The sequence below is a fragment of the Oncorhynchus mykiss genome, chromosome 13 (assembly GCF_057628025.1).
Source record: "Oncorhynchus mykiss isolate SJ-2025 chromosome 13, ASM5762802v1, whole genome shotgun sequence".
Lineage (NCBI taxonomy): Eukaryota > Metazoa > Chordata > Actinopteri > Salmoniformes > Salmonidae > Oncorhynchus > Oncorhynchus mykiss.
In genome coordinates this window covers 13582019-13602500 of record NC_143034.1, presented here as the reverse complement: position 1 = coordinate 13602500, position 20482 = coordinate 13582019, and the positions used below count along the sequence as shown (strand labels likewise).

General features: G+C 50.2%; 2 protein-coding genes across 8 annotated transcripts in view; one reads left to right on the top strand and one right to left on the bottom strand.

The window, feature by feature from the left end:
* The window catches only part of cc2d1a (coiled-coil and C2 domain containing 1A), a 36192-nt gene extending 22349 nt beyond the window's left edge, over positions 1-13843 (bottom strand). For 2 of the 3 annotated variants that reach the window (XM_090195215.1, XM_090195216.1), the window contains exons 1-16: positions 13614-13843; positions 13080-13169; positions 12844-12967; positions 12589-12698; positions 12080-12307; positions 11499-11817; positions 11064-11173; positions 7704-7776; positions 7216-7308; positions 6902-7029; positions 6593-6665; positions 5060-5187; positions 4578-4677; positions 4147-4319; positions 2446-2559; positions 974-1032 (exon numbers count right to left, since the gene is read on the bottom strand). In XM_090195215.1, the coding sequence (XP_090051341.1) occupies positions 974-1032; positions 2446-2559; positions 4147-4319; positions 4578-4677; positions 5060-5187; positions 6593-6665; positions 6902-7029; positions 7216-7308; positions 7704-7776; positions 11064-11173; positions 11499-11817; positions 12080-12307; positions 12589-12698; positions 12844-12967; positions 13080-13136 (1889 nt within the window). In that variant the 5' untranslated portion in view covers positions 13137-13169; positions 13614-13843. Of the gene's footprint in view, positions 1-973; positions 1033-2445; positions 2560-2887; positions 3080-4146; positions 4320-4577; positions 4678-5059; positions 5188-6592; positions 6666-6901; positions 7030-7215; positions 7309-7703; positions 7777-11063; positions 11174-11498; positions 11818-12079; positions 12308-12588; positions 12699-12843; positions 12968-13079; positions 13170-13613 lie in introns of those variants that run through there. The other variant, XM_090195217.1, reaches the window with a different exon arrangement.
* The window catches only part of LOC118936517 (uncharacterized), a 32056-nt gene continuing 25368 nt past the window's right edge, over positions 13795-20482 (top strand). Inside the window, exons 1-6 of one of the 5 annotated variants that reach the window (XM_036939895.2) lie at positions 13795-14071; positions 14292-14343; positions 15033-15151; positions 15250-16695; positions 16770-16882; positions 18161-18238. In XM_036939895.2, the coding sequence (XP_036795790.2) occupies positions 14316-14343; positions 15033-15151; positions 15250-16695; positions 16770-16882; positions 18161-18238 (1784 nt within the window). In that variant the 5' untranslated portion in view covers positions 13795-14071; positions 14292-14315. The remainder of the gene's footprint in view (positions 14072-14291; positions 14344-15032; positions 15152-15249; positions 16696-16769; positions 16883-18160; positions 18239-20482) is intronic. The other 4 variants (XM_036939897.2, XM_090195221.1, XM_090195220.1 and 1 more) reach the window with 4 other exon arrangements.

Here is a 20482-nt window from a genome sequence, read left to right as displayed (position 1 = left end):
CCACCAGCCACGTTGGCAGGGTTGAATGTCTACTCCACCAGCCACATTGGCAGGGTTGAATGTCTATATCACCAGCCACGTTGGAGGGTTGAATGTCTATATCACCAGCCACGTTGGTGGGTTGAATGTCTACTCCACCAGCCACGTTGGCAGGGTTGAATGTCTATATCACCAGCCACGTTGGTGGGTTGAATGTCTATATCACCAGCCACGTTGGTGGGTTGAATGTCTACTCCACCAGCCACGTTGGCAGGGTTGAATGTCTACTCCACCAGCCACGTTGGTGGGTTGAATGTCTATATCACCAGCCACGTTGGCAGGGTGGTCACACAGAGCATTTGGGTACCGTTTTTTTCATCCAAAACTCACATGTAGAAGAAGTTAATTGACCCCACCTACTAATTGACTACGACTCCTAATTGACTACGACTTCTAATTGACCACACCTACTAATTGACTACGACTTCTAATTGACCACACCTACTAATTGACTACGACTTCTAATTGACCACACCTACTAATTGACTACGACTTCTAATTGGCCACACATACTAATTGACTACGACTTCTAATTGGCCACACCTACTAATTGACTACGACTCCTAATTGGCCACACCTACTAATTGACTACGCCTCCTAATTGGCCACACCTACGAAACGGCCACACCTGATCCTAATTATTGTGTGTCTCTTTACAGAGTGTTTCTGAGCAGTGTGGGAGGAACGAGGTAGATCTACACATACTGTGTGGTGTGCTGGTCCTGGTTGCTTTAATGACCTTTTAACACGGTCTGTATTTGAACCTCTTTTTAAAACATGTCTGCTTTATAATAAATATGTATTGAACTGACGTTCATCAGTCCGGTAATTCTTTCAACCTCTTGATGTGCTCGGTGTACTGACGAACGCTCGTGCACACTCACACACACACACTCACACACTCACACACACTCACACACGTGTTGCCACTAACCTGGAGGTCTCGGCCACGCTTCCCATGTGAGTGAACTGCTGGGAGTAAGCCAGACATTTCTGTAGAGAGAAACACATCCTGTGTTATTAATGTACTAACAACATGTTATGAATCTATTATAACACGTTGGACTGATTATATAGATGTATACACACACACAGTACCAGTCAGAAGTTTGGACACACCTGCTCATTCCAGGGTTTTTATTTATTTATTTTTACTATTTTCTACATTGTAGAATAATAGTGAAGAAATCGAAACTATGAAGTAACACACATGGAATCATGTAGTAACCAAAAAAGTGATAAACAAATCAAAATATATTTTATATTTGATCACAGCTTGGAATGAGAAGCTGTCCAAACTTTTGACTGGTACTAATATATATATATATATATATATATATATATATATATATATATATATATATATATATATATATGTGTGTGTGTGTGTGTGTGTGTGTGTGTGTGTGTGTGTTGTTTTATTGTTGGTGCGGTGCTATATAAATATATTGTTTTAAATATATGCTGAAGGGGTGGACTGTTTAATAAGTTGTCATAAGAGTGTTATAACCTGGTGCTGCTGTCGGAGGAGCTCCATGTTAATGCAGTAAGAGTTGTCATAAGAGTGTTATAACCTGGTGCTGCTGTCGGAGGAGCTCCATGTTAATGCAGTAAGAGTTGTTATAAGAGTGTTATAACCTGGTGCTGCTGTCAGAGGAGCTCCATGTTAATGCAGTAAGAGTTGTTATAAGAGTGTTATAACCTGGTGCTGCTGTCAGAGGAGCTCCGTGTTAATGCAGTAAGAGTTGTCATAAGAGTGTTATAACCTGGTGCTGCTGTCGGAGGAGCTCCATGTTAATGCAGTAAGAGTTGTCATAAGAGTGTTATAACCTGGTGTTGCTGTCGGAGGAGCTCCATGTTAATGCAGTAAGAGTTGTCATAAGAGTGTTATAACCTGGTGCTGCTGTCGGAGGAGCTCCATGTTAATGCAGTAAGAGTTGTCATAAGAGTGTTATAACCAGGTGTTGCTGTCGGAGGAGCTCCATGTTAATGCAGTAAGAGTTGTCATAAGAGTGTTATAACCTGGTGCTGCTGTCGGAGGAGCTCCATGTTAATGCAGTAAGAGTTGTCATAAGAGTGTTATAACCTGGTGCTGCTGTCAGAGGAGCTCCATGTTAATGCAGTAAGAGTTGTCATAAGAGTGTTATAACCTGGTGCTGCTGTCAGAGGAGCTCCATGTTAATGCAGTAAGAGTTGTCATAAGAGTGTTATAACCTGGTGCTGCTGTCGGAGGAGCTCCATGTTAATGCAGTAAGAGTTGTCATAAGAGTGTTATAACCTGGTGCTGCTGTCGGAGGAGCTCCATGTTAATGCAGTAAGAGTTGTCATAAGAGTGTTATAACCTGGTGCTGCTGTCGGAGGAGCTCCATGTTAATGCAGTAAGAGTTGTCATAAGAGTGTTATAACCTGGTGCTGCTGTCGGAGGAGCTCCATGAGGCTGTTGTATTGCTCTGAGGAGCGAGGAGAGGAACGAGACCGAGCCAGAGAGTAGTCCTCCTCACTGACTGGAGCACTGGGGACCTGTGGGAGGAAACGGGATACCGAGTCAGAGAGTAGTCCTCCTCACTGACTGGAGCACTGGGGACCTGTGGGAGGAAACGGGATACCGAGTCAGAGAGTAGTCCTCCTCACTGACTGGAGCACTGGGGACCTGTGGGAGGAAACGGGATACCGAGTCAGAGAGTAGTCCTCCTCACTGACTGGAGCACTGGGGACCTGTGGGAGGAAACGGGATACCGAGTCAGAGAGTAGTCCTCCTCACTGACTGGAGCACTGGGGACCTGTGGGAGGAAACGGGAAACCGAGTCAGAGAGTAGTCCTCCTCACTGACTGGAGCACTGGGGACCTGTGGGAGGAAACGGGATACCGAGTCAGAGAGTAGTCCTCCTCACTGACTGGAGCACTGGGGACCTGTGGGAGGAAACGGGATACCGAGTCAGAGAGTAGTCCTCCTCACTGACTGGAGCACTGGGGACCTGTGGGAGGAAACGGGAAACCGAGTCAGAGAGTAGTCCTCCTCACTGACTGGAGCACTGGGGACCTGTGGGAGGAAACGGGAGACAGGGGAGAGAGGAGACAGAAAAGAGGGGGAGAGGAGACAGGGGGAGAGGAGACAGGGGGAGAGGAGACAGGGGGAGGGGGAGAGGGGGAGATGAGACAGGGGGAAGGGGGAGAGGAGACAGGGGGAGGGGGAGAGGGGGAGATGAGACAGGGGGAAGGGGGAGAGGAGACAGGGGGAGAGGAGACAGGGGGAAGGGGGAGAGGAGACAGGGGGAGGGGGAGAGGAGACAGGGGGAGAGGAGTGTGTGTGGGGGGGGGGGGGTAAGTGTGTGTGTGTGTGTGGAGGGGTGTGTGAAATTGTTCATGTCAAGGGATGAATTTAACACATAAACAAATATGCACACACACAGTTACCGACACACTGACACACGCACAAAAGACAGTGAGATAGAGAGAGGTGTGAAAAGTCAACAGCAGGAGATATATATATATATCTCACACACACACACACACACACACACACACACACACACACACACACACACACGTGTCTTGGTCTCCCCCTGTCCTCTCCATCTGTTCCTGGCTTCTCCTGCAGTCTCAATGTTCCTCCTTTCCCTCCCTCCTTTCCCTCCCCCCCCCATCTCCCCCCTCCATCCCTCTTTTCCCTCCCCCCCTCCATCTCCTCCCTCCTTTCCCTCCCCCTGCCCTCCTTAACACACACAGTCCTCCTCTCTCTCCCTCCCTCCTTTCCCTCCCCCCCTCCATCTCCCCCCTCCATCCCTCTTTTCCCTCCCTCCCTCCATCTCCTCCCTCCTCTCCCTCCCCCTGCCCTCCTTAACACACACAGTCCTCCTCTCTCTCCCTCCCTCCATCTCCTCCCTCCTCTCCCTCCTTCTGCCCTCCTTGACACACACAGTCCTCCTCTCTCTCTCTCCCTCCCTCCATCTCCTCCCTCCTCTCCCTCCCCCTGCCCTCCTTGACACACACAGTCCTCCTCTCTCTCCCTCCCTCCATCTCCTCCCTCCTCTCCCTCCCCCTGCCCTCCTTAACACACACAGTCCTCCTCGTGTTGGAAAACTAAAATGTGAAAGTAAAGCCCTCCACCTTGGTGATGTCTACAGGCAGGCCTCCCTTGGTGGCGCTGATCATCTGGTCCAGTCCTTTAGCGTGTCGGAGATGGACCGCCGCTCCCTGCATGTCCCTCATCTGTTTAGAACGCAGCGCCGCGCGGACGAACGCCTGTCGCCGCAGCAACAGGAAGTCCAACTGCTGCTGGGCTGCACCACAGGAAGGGACGTCACAGGGGGGAAGGAGGGAGTCAGGATGTGGATGTATGTGTGAGGGAGGGGGAGAGGGAAATGTGTGTGTGTGTGTGTGTGTGTCTGTGTGTGTGTGTGTGTGTGTGTGTGTGTAGGGAGACAGAGTGGCTAATGTAGAGGTGTCAATGGGAGAATGAATTTGTTCACGCCAAGGGGTGAATTTAACACATCTATGAATATGTACACACACACAAACTGACACCAACATACACACACCTTTAAGCCCCAGTCTGGAGCCCTGTGTTGTGTTGCCTCCAGAACCTGGTGTGGGAGGGGTCGGGGCTTTGCCTTTCTGGACTGGAGCTCCCACTGCAGGCTGGAGGAGGAGGGGGGGAGAGAGAGAGACGAGAGAGAGAGAGATGAGAGAGAGAGAAAGAAAGATAGACGAGAGAGAGAGAGACGAGAGAGAGACAGAGAGAGAGACGAGAGAGAGACAGAGACAGAGACAGAGAGACGAGAGAGAGAGAGACGAGAGAGACGAGAGAGAGACGACGAGAGACGAGAGAGAGACGAGAGAGAGAGAGAGACGAGAGAGAGAGTTAAGTGAACAGAAGTTAAATATTGTAAGCATGAACATACTACCTATTCTGCGCGTCTAGGACATAGCATCCATATTTTCCCACTTTCCAGAACAATCTTGAGCGTCAAGAAATCTCATGACATCATGTGTAATCAGTATAATAGGTCATGGTGGTTACCTTGGCCAATTCCCCTGTTCCGTCCTCGTCCTCTGCGTCTGCGTCCTGATTGGCTAGTTTCATGGCCGTCTCCAGGACGCCCATGAAGTTCTGCTGGCTGCTCTCTGAGCCCTGCAGCGGAGGACAGCCTGGGCCACAACAACACAGTACAGAGTAAACACAGAGAACAAAACCACGCTACGGCGTACACGCTACAAACACGCTATGGTGTACACGCTACAAACACGCTACGGCGTACACGCTACAAACACGCTACGGTGTACACGCTAAAACCACGCTACGGCGTACACGCTACAAACACGCTACGGCGTACACGCTACAAACACGATACGGCGTACACGCTACAAACACGCTACGGCGTACACGCTAAGGCGTACACGCTACAAACACGCTACAAACACGCTACGGCGTACACGCTACAAACACGCTACGGCGTAACACGCTACAAACACGCTACAAACACGCTACGGCGTAACACGCTACAAACACGCTACGGCGTACACGCTAAAACCACGCTACGGCGTACACGCTACAAACACGCTACGGCGTAACACGCTACAAACACGCTACGGCGTAACACGCTACAAACACGCTACGGCGTACACGCTACAAACACGCTACGGCGTACACGCTACAAACACGCTACGGCGTACACGCTACAAACACGCTACGGCGTACACGCTACAAACACGCTACGGTGTACACGCTACAAACACGCTACGGCGTACACGCTACAAACACGCTACAAACACGCTACGGCGTACACGCTACAAACACAATACGGCGTAACACGCTACAAACGCGCTACGGTGTACACGCTACAAACACGCTACAAACACGCTACGGCGTAACACGCTACAAACACACTACAAACACGCTACGGCGTACACGCTACAAACACGCTACGGCGTACACGCTACAAACACAATACGGCGTACACGCTACAAACACGCTACAAACACGCTACAAACGCGCTACGGCGTATACGCTACAAACACGCTACGGCGTACACGCTACAAACACGCTACGGCGTACACGCTACAAACACAATACGGCGTACACGCTACAAAGACGCTACAAACACGCTACAAACGCGCTACGGCGTACACGCTACAAACACGCTACGGCGTACACGCTACAAACACGCTACGGCGTACACGCTACAAACACGCTACGGCATACACGCCTAGAGAGGTTTGCAGTGTGTGCAAACCTGGTCAAGAACTACAGGAAACGTATGATCTCTGTAATTGCAAACAAAGGTTTCTGTACCAAATATTAAGTTCTGCTTTTCTGATGTATCAAATACTTATGTCATGCAATAAAAATGCAAATTAATTACTTAAAAATCATACAACGTGATTTTCTGGATTTTTGTTTTAGATTCCGTCTCTCACAGTTGACGTGTACCCACGATGAAAATTACAGACCTCTACATGCTTTGTAAGTAGGAAAACCTGCAAAATCGTCAGTGTATCAAATACTTGTTCTCCCCACTGTAGATGATAAAAGCTGCAGCTAAATGCAGGTTACCTGGTGGTACAGGGAGATCAGCCAGGTTGACTGGTCGTCCAGCCTTATGAGACCTGATGGCATCCTGGTATTGCTGTTACACACACACACATATATACATATATATATATATATATATATAAAAAACATTAGTACGATATATCCAAGCAGGTATACATTACAGTGTGTGTGTGAGACGTTTCTGCTGTCAAAAGCATGGAACTTTTGGAGTTCTTTCTCATTCTTTGTGTGTGTGTGTGTGTGTACGTGTGTGTGTGTACGTGTGTGTGTGAACCACCAGTCATTTCTTTGATGTGTGTGTGCGTGTACCTTGACGATGCGCTGGTGCATGCGTGCCTTGCGGTCGTCTCCTTTGCTCTTGGCCCCCTCTGCTGCAGCTTTGTATCTGTCCATCCTCTGTTGTAACGCTTCCCCTACACTGCCTGGGGCTGGGAGGGCTGTCTCACACACACACACACACACACACACACACACACGTCTCCACTGAGCGACCTGGCACAAAATGGCTGCCGTGCATCAACCAGATGGGAGCTACACATTGGTGATGGAGGTGATTTTCCCCTTTAGAAAGACCCTTTATATATCCAATCCGTCATTATTATCATTAATATTATGTGTGTTACCGGAGTCGGCCACCGGGGGAGCTGCAGGGGGAGCTGCAGGGGAGGGCCTGGAGGAAGACTGGGGAGGAGCTGAACGCTCTACCACTGCATCTCCTGAGGAGAGAGAGGGATGAGAAGAAAGAGGAGTTGCGCCGTACGGGGGGGTTGAGATCAGATGTTTAGGGGTCAGGGCAGAATGTACGAAGTGTCTCAGAGTAGGAGTCCTGATCTAGGATCAGGTTCCCCATGTCCTCTTTTTCATTGTGATCTAAAAGGGAAAACTGATCCCAGATCAACACTCTCTCAGAGACTGAGACACTATGAATACAGACCCTGGTCTTCTAGGCTCTAGCAGGTCTTTAGGGATGAGACAGACACTACGAATACAGACCCTGGTCTTCTAGTCTCTAGCAGGTCTTTAGGGATGAGTTTCAAATGCAGCCTATAGGCCCTAGTCAAAAGTAGTGCACTATATAGGGAATAGGGTGTCATTGATAAACCAAGCGCACCTGGAGGGGGAGGTAGAGAGCTGAGGTCCACTGGTTCCCCTCTGTCCAACGCCTCTACTACTGGGTCTAGTTTCTGTAGAGGAGAGGTGGTGGAGAGGGAGAGGTGGTGGTGGAGAGGGAGAGGAGGTGAAGATGTGGTGGAGAGGGAGAGGAGGTGGTGGAGAGGGAGAGGAGGTGAAGAGGTGGTGGAGAGGGAGAGGGGGTGAAGAGGTGGTGGAGAGGGAGAGGAGGTGAAGAGGTGGTGGAGAGGGAGAGGAGGTGAAGAGGTGGTGGAGAGGGAGAGGAGGTGGTGGAGAGGGAGAGGAGGTGGTGGAGAGGGAGAGGAGGTGGTAGAGAGGGAGAGGAGGTGGAGAGGGAGAGGAGGTGAAGAGGTGGTGGAGAGGGAAAGGAGGTGGTGGAGAGGGAGAGGAGGTGAAGAGGTGGTGGAGAGGGAGAGGAGGTGAAGAGGTGGTGGAGAGGGAGAGGTGAAGAGGTGGTGGAGAGGGAGAGGAGGTGGTGGAGAGGGAGAGGAGGTGGTGGAGAGGGAGAGGAGGTGAAGAGGTGGTGGAGAGGGAGAGGAGGTGGTGGAGAGGGAGAGGAGGTGAAGAGGTGGTGGAGAGGGAGAGGAGGTGAAGAGGTGGTGGAGAGGGAGAGGAGGTGAAGAGGTGGTGGAGAGGGAGAGGTGAAGAGGTGGTGGAGAGGGAGAGGTGAAGAGGTGGTGGAGAGGGAGAGGAGGTGGTGGAGAGGGAGAGGAGGTGGTGGAGAGGGAGAGGAGGTGATGGAGAGGGAGAGGAGGTGATGGAGAGGGAGAGGAGGTGAAGAGGTGGTGGAGAGGGAGAGGTGGTGGAGAGGGAGAGGAGGTGAAGAGGTGGTGGAGAGGGAGAGGAGGTGAAGAGGTGGTGGAGAGAGAAAGGAGAGGGAGAGGAGAGGGAGAGGGAGAGGAGGTGAAGAGGTGGTGGAGAGGGAGAGGAGGTGAGGAGGTGGTGGAGAGAGAGAGGAGGTGAAGAGGTGGTGGAGAGAGAGAGAGGGAGAGGAGGTGGTGGAGAGGGAGAGGAGGTGAAGAGGTGGTGGAGAGGGAGAGGAGGTGAAGAGGTGGTGGAGAGGGAGAGGAGGTGGTGGAGAGGGAGAGGAGGTGAAGAGGTGGTAGAGAGAGAAAGGAGAGGGAGAGGAGGTGAAGAGGGATTGGAGGTGAAGAGGGAGAGGAGGTGGAGAGGGAGAGGAGGTGGAGAGGAGGTGGTGGAGAGGGAGAGGAGGTGAAGAGGTGGTAGAGAGGGAGAGGAGGTGGAGAGGGAGAGGAGGTGAAGAGGTGGTGGAGAGGGAGAGGTGGTGGAGAGGGAGAGGAGGTGAAGAGGTGGTGGAGAGGGAGAGGAGGTGAAGAGGTGGTGGAGAGAGAGAGGAGAGGGAGAGGAGGTGGAGAGGGAGGAGGTGAAGAGGGAGAGGAGGTGAAGAGGTGGTGGAGAGGGAGAGGAGGTGAAGAGGAGGGGAGAGAAGGGTGGGTGGGTGAATAAAGGGAGAAGAGGTGAAGAGGTGGTGGAGAGGGAGAGGAGGTGGAGAGGTGTAGTCAGGTGGGTGTGTTCCTGTACATTGCCAACATGCCAGATCTCACACTGGCTGGATAGGTCACAGGAGGTTGGTGGCACCTTAACTGGGGAGGATGGGGCTCGTGGTAATGACTGGAGCAGAACTAGTGGAATGGTATCAAATACATCAGACACATGGTTTCCATGGTTTCCATGTGTTTGGTGACATTCCATTTGCTCCGTTCAGGCCATTATTATGAGCCGTCCTCCCCTCACCAGCCTCCACTGGGATAGGTGTTGAACATATCAGCTAAGCACATCATGTGACACAGCAACTTGATGTCAGACTGAGCAGTCGATGACGTGGCACGCAGCTATTGGTTGATGCAATGCAGCAGCTGGCATCTAGTCAGACAGGAACACCACCTTGTTTACTTTTACAACACTACATTCCTAAAGACAATTATGGACTTTTTACTCCATTTTCCCTGACTCCTAAAAGTACTTGTTACACTTTGAATGCTTAGCAGGACAGGAATATGGTCCAATTCACACACTTATCAAGAGAACATCTCATCCCTACTGCCTCTGATCTGGCGGACTCTCTAAACACACAGGCATCTTTTGTAAATTATGTCAGACTGTGCCCCTGGCTATCTGTACATTTAAAAAAACATGACATTTTTTTGCTAAATATAAGGAATTTGAAATTATTTTTACGTTTACTTTTGATAGTACTCAAGTAGTATTTTGCAGAGTGACTTGAGATATTTTCAGTTAAAGTATCTTTACTTTAACTCAAGTATGACAGTTGGGCACTTTCCCCACCAGAACATTCCACCTGGGAAAGTGTGCATGTCCTTCTCATTTAACTCCTACAGGTTTTACAGGACCTCACTGCTGCCTCGTCTTTCTCTGCCATTTCTGACACTGTTAACGATGACGACGTAGTGGTGGAGAGTCGACTTCAAAATAATTGATTCCTCGACTCCCGGTGTCAACTTCCATTTCTGAGTGTCACGATTCGATTTCGCTAGGAATCAACTCCTACGATTCAGTATTTTTTAGATAGGGGGAGAATGATTGATTACCGTACACAAACACTCAAATCTTTCATAGCGAGCTAGCGAGGGACAGAGAGAGAGAGAGAGGGGGCACAGTATAGGCAGGTCAGATCCTTTAACCCCTAGTGGAGGTCCATGGAGGTCCTTTAACCCCTAGGGGAGGTCATTTAACCCCTAGTGGAGGTCCATTAACCCCTAGTGGAGGTCCTTTAACCCCTAGGGGAGGTCATTTAACCCCTAGTGGAGGTCCATTAACCCTAGTGGAGGTCCTTTAACCCCTAGGGGAGGTCCTTTAACCCCTAGTGGAGGTCCTTTAACCCCTAGTGGAGGTCCATTAACCCCTAGTGGAGGTCGGTCCTTTAACCCCTAGTGGAGATCGGTCCTTTAACCCCTAGTGGAGGTCCTTTAACCCCTAGTGGAGGTCCTTTAACCCCTAGGGGAGGTCCTTTAACCCCTAGGGGAGGTCCATTAACCCCTAGTGGAGGTCGGTCCTTTAACCCCTAGTGGAGATCGGTCCTTTAACCCCTAGTGGAGGTCGGTCCTTTAACCCCTAGTGGAGGTCATTTAACCCCTAGTGGAGGTCCTTTAACCCCTAGTGGAGGTCCTTTAACCCCTAGTGGAGGTCCTTTAACCCCTAGTGGAGGTCCTTTAACCCCTAGTGGAGGTCCTTTAACCCCTAGTGGAGGTCCTTTAACCCCTAGTGGAGGTTCTTTAACCCCTAGGGGAGGTCCTTTAACCCCTAGTGGAGGTCCTTTAACCCCTAGTGGAGGTCCTTTAACCCCTAGTGTGTGGGGTACCTTGGCGATGTGGTAGTGTTGTCTGGCCAGCTCTGACTCTCCTCCCTGCTTGGCGTGGAGGGCTGCCAGCTTATACTCCCTCTGTCTGTTTAGAACACACTGCTTCAACTCTACAGAGAGAGAGAGGAGAGGAGGGAGAGAGGAAGGAGAGAGGAGGGAGAGAGGAGGGAGAGAGGAAGGAGAGAGGAAGGAGAGAGGAGGGAGAGAGGGAGGAGGGAGAGAGGAGGGAGAGAGAGAGGAGGGAGAGAGAGAGGAGGGAGAGAGGAAGGAGAGAGGAAGGAGAGAGGAGGGAGAGAGGGAGGAGGGAGAGAGGAGGGAGAGAGAGAGGAGGGAGAGAGAGAGTGATATAACAACCAGAATGTTCCAGTGCTTAGGGGACTGCGTTGACATTTACAGGCTGGTATCCGTCTTCAAAAAGGTGTATGTGTGGTCTACCTGAGTGTCGTGCGTCTGGTTGAATGGGGGTGAGGGGGGAGATAGCAGGTGTATCCGGGGTAACGGCAGTGTGTTTCTGAGGGGGGACCAGGAGGCGGGGCTTAGGAGGCAGGGCAACAGGCGGAGCCTCCCTCAGAGGCTTCTGATTGGTGAACGGGGAGGGCGTCAGCACTGGGGTTGGCAGCTCCCGCTCTTTGATTGGTTTAGGCTGCTGCACGGGGGCTGGGGCAGACTTTCCACCTGTGGAGACAGGAGGCGGGATTTCCTCTTCGTTGACCGGTTTTCCTTTCTTGGCTGACGTCATCATGGACTGCAACGTCTAGGGGGAGACAACAAGCAAGCAAACATACAATTCAGCTGACTGGAAAAGTAGACCTTCACATATGGCTAGATGAATCTGGGGTAATTCATGTTCCTGGAGCCGCATGTATCAAGCGTCTCATAGGATTGCTGATCTAGGATCAGGTCCATCCTGTCCAGTAATCTTGTTCATTATAATCTTAAGGGAAAAACTGGTCATAGATCAGCACTCCTACTCTGAGACACATCATCATACAACCAGCCCATGGTCTCTGGCTCACCTTCAATCCGCGGTCGTATCTGCGAGCCTTGCTGGTCTCCCCCTCTGCATTAGCATTGGAGATGGCTGTCTGGTACATGTCAATGCGTTCAGCCAGGCAGGCCTCCAGCCCGGTTGCACCACTAGGAGTGCTGGGGGTGGAGCGGGGGGTGGAGTTAGAGCTTGGAGTGGTGGCAGGTTTCTGAACCTCTTCATCATCATCGTTCTCCAACACCTCATTCAGCTCAGCCTGGGGATGGATAAAGACACATAAATGCATAAAACACACACAGATAGGGAGAGAGAGAAAGAGAGAGACACACACACACACAGATAGGGAGAGAGAGAGAAAGAGACACACACACACACACACACACACAGATAGGGAGAGAGAGAGAAAGAGAGACACACACACACACACACACACACACACTTCAGGAAAAGTGTTGCCATTGGGAATGAAACAACAACAGATAGGAGGAAGATAAAGGACAAGAGAAGTGTGAAGAGGAGTGTAAACATGGTGGATACCAGGAGATCATCATCATCCTCCAGATCATCATCCCCATCATCATCATCCTCATCAAGGTCCTTCATACACAGAGCCGCCATACGCTCGATATCAGCCATGGGAACTGGAGCTGTGGAGAGGCAGGCAGGTCAGACACACACACACGGTTTCAACCCGGTTCTAGTGGTAGGGTCTGTGGAAGTTATTTCATACAAGATTGGGAGAAGATAATGGGTGAGGATGATGATGATGGTGAAGAATAGGATGATCCTCACCTTTTCCTGTCCCTTTCTTCCCCTGGGACCCGCCCATCAGAGCCAGTAGCTCCGCCTCCAGCTCTTTTTCATTTCCTCCTCCATCCATCCCTCCATCCGGAGACAGATCCAGGAGCAGCCCCATCTTAGAGAGACAAAGAGAGGGAGAAAGAAAGAGAATTTAAAACACAAATGACTGGTGTTATCAATGACCACTTGACTTACAGTTATCAAATCAATGATCAAAATGACGTTACCTGTTTGGCTCGCGCTGCCCCCTGTCCCCTGGGCGGGGGGTTCCGACTGTGACTCATGGAGAGAACCTTGTCAACGGACCTGTGGCACAACTACAACAACACAGAGGAACCAAAGAGACCTATTGTAACATGTGGCAAATAGTTCCAGTAGATAGCTACATTCAGCTTTTATCGTACACGTGTTGACAGACAAAAAATGGACAGCTAGCTACAGGACTCTGTTGAATTTACACTGCATTTAGCTAGTTGGATACGTTTCATTGATATCATGGCTGCTAATAACACATTCGTTGACTGCTCACGTTTTGTGTCAGTCTCTGACAACGCTTAGCAACAAATGAGTACAGTGACGTTAGCAATTAGCTAGCTATCAACAGCAAATTCATAGTATCATCCATGGCACAAATGTTGTTTATCCTCATTCGATGTTGAGCAGCTCTGACTTGTAGTAGTTAGCTTGTTAACAAGGTAACGTTAGCTTGTGATAAGCTGCCATGTCATTTGTAAACATTGCCACTAAAAGCTTTGTTTTACCTTGTCATACGTTATCGACGGACCATATGGTGAGCGCTTTCTTAGTCCATACGACGACTGATCATTTCGAAAACATACGAGAGAACCCTAGTCACGTATAAAGTATTGCTAGTTAGAGAGCTATTAAAAACACGAAAAGGTGTGTACATTGGCTACTTCCTACTTCCTGCATTGGGTAACCATTGGCAACGCGACTATCTCGCTTTACGGCGTTTGAAGGACACGCCCAGAAATCGCTGAAAAATATTCTAACAAGTGTCTGTCTAGCTGTAAGGTCCAGTCAAAGTTATATGTAAAAAATCTTATATTCGTCACCGAACATTAGATTTGTTTAAATCTTAGCAAGACAGTTGTGCTTGGTATGCACTGTAGCTATATGTTTCAGTGAGAGTGTTAAACGTTTGATAGCTAGCAAGCAAGAGAGACCACTCACAATCCGTCTTGATCTGCACTGCCAGGTAGGCTAGCTACCTACAGTTGTGACCAAACCAAGAGCTTGAGGAGAAACTAAGATCTCCCATCAAAATTCAAAAGTATTAGCTAGATAGATGTTATTGGCTAGTTGTCTTTGTTTTGAATGAGATGTTTTGTCAGTGTCGTGATATCTGATATTATTGGCAAATCATTGTTAGCTAACTTAGCCAACTGACACGTTGTCTCTGTTTTATTTTTGCATAGCATTGGAAGAGCTAGCTTGGGAGGATGACCAAAAAACAAAAGCAAACCACAAGTAAGACTGAAATAACCCCCGTTAAATTCACATCAACTGTATATTGGGGCTTAAAACGATCTCCAATACTTTCATTGGCTGAAATCATTCATTCCTAAAGTGAATACCTGGACATAAAACGTTCATCCAACGTAGTTTAATTTATCTGAGATTTTAATTTAACCAGGTAAGTCGACTGAGAACACATTCTCAGTTACAGCAACAACCTGGGAAATAGTTACAGGGATGAATGAGCCAATTGGAAGCTGGGGATGATTAGGTGACCAGGATGGTACGAGGGCCAGATGGGGAATTTACCCCAGACACCTTTATTAACACCCTTACTCTTACAATAAGTGCCATGGGATCTTTTAGTGACCACAGAGAGTCAGAACCCCCATTTAACGACCCATCCAAAAGACAGCATACACAGGGCAATGACCCCAATCACTGACCAATATTTGTTTTGACAAGAGGAAAGAGTGCCTCCTACTGACCCTCCAACACTACTTCCAGCAGCATCTGGTCTCCCATCCAGGACCAACCCTGCTTATCTTCAGAAGCCAACCAGCAGTGGGATGCAGGGTGGTATGCTGCTGGCAAGATACTGAAAAACAAAGTGAAAGGTTGCCAGTCCACCCGTTTGCTTGCTAATGTATGTGTGAAAGAAAGGACAGTTCCTTAGCATGAAGTGGATGTTTTCTCTCCAGGTTTCACACCTCCCCAGCCTAGGTCACTCAGGTCAAGGAAGAGAAAGTGCAGTGATGAGTCAGAGGAGAGCTCCCCCTCTGGAGAGACAGTGGAAGCACAGCCCTCACACCTTGAACAGGTAGCCACCAGAAGTTCCATTTGCTGGTTGAGCGTTTGTCAGTTACAATTCAAATGTTGCTATGTTCTAACTGATTCCTCCTCCTCTGCTGTGTGCAGCAGGACACTGAGGGAACAGTGTTAAACACCACCTCTCCTCCTAAAGATCCCCACTGCCCTCTGACCGCCTGTACTACTCATCCATCTCAGCAGGCTAACAAAGCGGGAGATACCACTGCACCCAAGCAAGAGGGGGATCCAGTGGAGGAAAGTCCGGTTGTGACTGGCTTCGAGGGAGAACAGGCCATTGGAGGGGCTGTGGAGCGGGCGGGCACAGAGGAGTCAGTTCCAACCAATCAGGATGGTGGAAATAGTCCACACGAAGACCATAGTGTGGAGTCCTCTGTCAAAGATGACAAGGGTAGAGAAGAAGAAGACATCAAGACACAGAGTTTCCTCAGCTTCCCCCCACACCCACTGACTGTAGCACAGCCCCAACCCCAGCCCTCCCTGCTTCCCTCCAAGGAGGTCAACGTTGGGGACGGGGACAGTCAAACCGACAAGAAAGAGGAGCAGTGTGGAGAGAAGAACCCAAAGCCCAATATGAAGGAGCTCGACAGTGAACAGCAGGAGGCTATAGATGACAGAGGTGTTTGTCTTGGTGGTGGGAGGGAGGGGCCACCAGTGGAGGAGGACAGATCTGTGGAGGAACCAGTGAAGAAGAGGAGAAGGAGAATGGGGATGTGTGGTCTGGGAGAGAGGGAGAGGAGGGGAATAGAGTGGCAGAAGGAACGAAAGAGTGTGACGGAAGGAGGGAGGGAGGGAGAAGAGATGGTGCTGGTGAGGAAAGCGGAGGAGGAGAAAGTGGAGAAAGAGAGAGAGGAGGACATCGGGCAGAGTGGTGATAGTGGTGGTGGTTGTGCCAACCTGGTGGCTGTAGAGGGAACTACAGCAGCATCATCCTCTGATCCGTCCCTCCTTTCATTCTTCCCTCCATCCGCTCCTCTGGGGAGTACCACTGAACAGAGGAAGGAAGAGGGGGAGAAGTTAGATGAGGAGCAGCTTCAGTCAGGGGGAGAGGCCAGCTATGCAGAACCCTGCGAAGTGGCTTATTCTGGGACAGAGCAGGTCACAGGAGAGGGTCTCCGGACCGGCCTGGAGGTGGACCCACTGAGTGAGCAGCCTGTGGTGTTAGTGGAAGAAGAGCTAGACACAGAGGGGGTTGTGGAGAAGAACCAGGAGGGGGACAGGGGGGGCTGTGGGTCTAATGAGCCAGAGGAGAGCCCCCCTAGGGCCCCTACACCATCCTCCACCACCACCCTTACCTCTATCCCTCTGGAGGCTGGGGCAGAGAGGGAGCATCACGGAGAGGTTCAGAGCTCATCTACCCAGAGAGAGGGGGGGGCTGAAGATGGGGCAGGGACTGTGGCCGACCCCCGGGCACTCATTCTGGCCCCGGCTGACAGAGGAGAGTCCACCATGCCTCCCCCCACAAAGCCAGGTCCTGGAAGGGAGGGGCACAACCAGGCTCCAGTGACACCTGGTGGCTCGGAGGAGAACAACCACGTGAGTGTTTTTGTTGACGTCTTTGTTTGTTACTTTGTTTGTTTGTTTGAGTCCTGATTGTTTGTGTATTTCAGTCCACCACCCCGGACCTGACCAGAGACAACGATGATGCTGCTGTCGTTGATCCGTTTGGAGTGCTGCCTCTGGACGACGTGTCTGACTCTCAACTCAACACCATCACTCTGACGTGAGAGAGGGGGAGGAAGGAGGGGGTATAGGAGGTAGACGCAGGCATGGGGGGAGGAAGGAGGGGGGTATAGGAGGTAGACACAGGCATGGGGGAGGAAGGAGTTTGGTATAGGAGGTAGACGCAGGCATGGGGGGAGGAAGGAGGGGGTATAGGAGGTAGACGCAGGCATGGGGGGAGGAAGGAGGGGGGTATAGGAGGTAGACACAGGCATGGGGGGAGGAAGGAGGGGGGTATAGGAGGTAGACGCAGGCATGGGGGGAGGAAGGAGGGGGTATAGGAGGTAGACACAGGCATGGGGGGAGGAAGGAGGGGGGTATAGGAGGTAGACGCAGGCATGGGGGGGAGGAAGGAGGGGGGTATAGGAGGTAGACACAGGCATGGGGGGATATACCACCTGCAGTACCCAGCGATAACCACTGATCTAGATATACCATCTGCAGTACCCAGCGATAACCACTGATCTAGATATACCACCTGCAGTACCCAGCGATAACCACTGATCTAGATATACCACCTGCAGTACCCAGCGATAACCACTGATCTAGATATACCACCTGCAGTACCCAGCGATAACTACTGATCTAGATATACCACCTGCAGTACCCAGCGATAACTACTGATCTAGATATACCACCTGCAGTACCCAACGATAACCACTGATCTAGATATACCACCTGCAGTACCCAGCGATAACTACTGATCTAGATATACCACCTGCAGTACCCAGCGATAACTACTGATCTAGATATACCACCTGCAGTACCCAACGATAACCACTGATCTAGATATACCACCTGCAGTACCCAACGATAACCACTGATCTAGATATACCACCTGCAGTACCCAGCGATAACCACTGATCTAGATATACCACCTGCAGTACCCAGCGATAACCACTGATCTAGATATACCACCTGCAGTACCCAGCGATAACCACTGATCTAGATATACCACCTGCAGTACCCAGCGATAACTACTGATCTAGATATACCACCTGCAGTACCCAGCGATAACTACTGCTCTAGATATACCACCTGCAGTACCCAGCGATAACCACTGATCTAGATATTTCATCTGGTTTCAGTAACATTACTGGTCAGATACATTTATCCATCTTCCTAGAACCAGTACACTATTTTCTAACTTTGTATTGGCTTGTTTTGAAGCCTACGATGAACCCTTATTCCCCATATAGTGCACATGTGGCCCTGGTCGAAAGTAGTGCATTATATAGGGAATGGTCCCATTCTCTGTCTCTCTCTTCCCCTTAACTAGTGAGAAAGAGGAAGAGGAAGGGCATGAAGACGCTACAGAACTGGTCTGTGGCCTGATCAGAGAACTCTCCTACCTAAAGTGAGTCTTCGTCTCTTTTCTCTCCTCTCCCTCCATCCTTCTACTGCTTCACCACTTTCTCCTAGTGATGACCTTTGACCTAATGAACTTTAGAAGTCAGCCTGATCCACCCCACAGATCTCTGAGCTCTGATTGGCTAGATGGCTGTCTGCTCAGATGGACATAGATTAGGATCTCACCTCCTTAGTTAACACAGGAGAGGAGGAGAACAGGGGATGAGGTTCTAAATTCTGCTGTTAGCTGTGTCATGTGTTCCTCTCCCTCCTCCTTCACTACTGTTAGCTGTACCACATGTGTTCCTCTCCCTCCTCCTTCACTACTGTTAGCTGTGCCATGTGTTCCTCTCCCTCCTCCTTCACTACTGTTAGCTGTGTAATGTGTTCCTCTCTCTCTTCCTTCACTACTGTTAGCTGTGTAATGTGTTCCTCTCTCTCCTCCTTCACTACTGTTAGCTGTGTAATGTGTTCCTCTCTCTCCTCCTTCACTACTGTTAGCTGCATCAAATCAAATTTATTTATATAGCCCTTCGTACATCAGCTGATATCTCAAAGTGCTGTACAGAAACCCAGCCTAAAACCCCAAACAGCAAGCAATGCAGGTGTAGAAGCACGGTGGCTAGGAAAAACTCCCTAGAAAGGCCAAAACCTAGGAAGAAACCTAGAGAGGAACCAGGCTATGTGGGGTGGCCAGTCCTCTTCTGGCTGTGCCGGGTGGAGATTATAACAGAACATGGCCAAGATGTTCAAATGTTCATAAATGACCAGCATGGTCGAATAATAATAAGGCAGAACAGTTGAAACTGGAGCAGCAGCACGGCCAGGTGGACTGGGGACAGCAAGGAGTCATCATGTCAGGTAGTCCTGGGGCATGGTCCTAGGGCTCAGGTCAGTTGAAACTGGAGCAGCAGCACGGCCAGGTGGACTGGGGACAGCAAGGAGTCATCATGTCAGGTAGTCCTGGGGCATGGTCCTAGGGCTCAGGTCCTCTGAGAGAGAGAAAGAAAGAGAGAAGGAGAGAATTAGAGAACGCACACTTAGATTCACACAGGACACCGAATAGGACAGGAGAAGTACTCCAGATATAACAAACTGACCCTAGCCCCCCGACACATAAACTACTGCAGCATAAATACTGGAGGCTGAGACAGGAGGGGTCAGGAGACACTGTGGCCCCATCCGAGGACACCCCCGGACAGGGCCAAACAGGAAGGATATAACCCTACCCACTTTGCCAAAGCACAGCCCCCACACCACTAGAGGGATATCTTCAACCACCAACTTACCATCCTGAGACAAGGCTGAGTATAGCCCACAAAGATCTCCGCCATGGCACAACCCAAGGGGGGGCGCCAACCCAGACAGGATGACCACATCAATGAATCAACCCACTCAGGTGACGCACCCCTTCCAGGGACGGCATGAGAGAGCCCCAGTAAGCCAGTGACTCAGCCCCTGTAATAGGGTTAGAGGCAGAGAATCCCAGTGGAAAGAGGGGAACCGGCCAGGCAGAGACAGCAAGGGCGGTTCGTTGCTCCAGAGCCTTTCCGTTCACCTTCCCACTCCTGGGCCAGACTACACTCCTGGGCCAGACTACACTGCATGACAGTGGTGATCAGATGTTCTGTATCCCTCCCCTTCACTACTGTTAGCTGCATGACAGTGGTGATCAGATGTTCTGTATCCCTCCTCCTTCACTACTGTTAGCTGCATGACAGTGGTGATCAGATGTTCTGTATCCCTCCTCCTTCACTACTGTTAGCTGCATGACAGTGGTGATCAGATGTTCTGTATCCCTCCTCCTTCACTACTGTTAGCTGCATGACAGTGGTGATCAGATGTTCTGTATCCCTCCTCCTTCACTACTGTTAGCTGCATGACAGTGGTGATCAGATGTTCTGTATCCCTCCTCCTTCACTACTGTTAGCTGCATGACAGTGGTGATCAGATGTTCTGTATCCCTCCTCCTTCACTACTGTTAGCTGCATGACAGTGGTGATCAGATGTTCTGTATACCTCCTCCTTCACTACTGTTAGCTGCATGACAGTGGTGATCAGATGTTCTGTATCCCTCCTCCTTCACTACTGTTAGCTGTATGACAGTGGTGATCAGATGTTTTGTATCCCTCCTCCTTCACTACTGTTAGCTGCATGACAGTGGTGATCAGATGTTTTGTAAGTAGTAGTAAAAACAGACAAATAGCAACTGAAAATAATATCACTCTCTCCCAATGCATCTATTCCTACC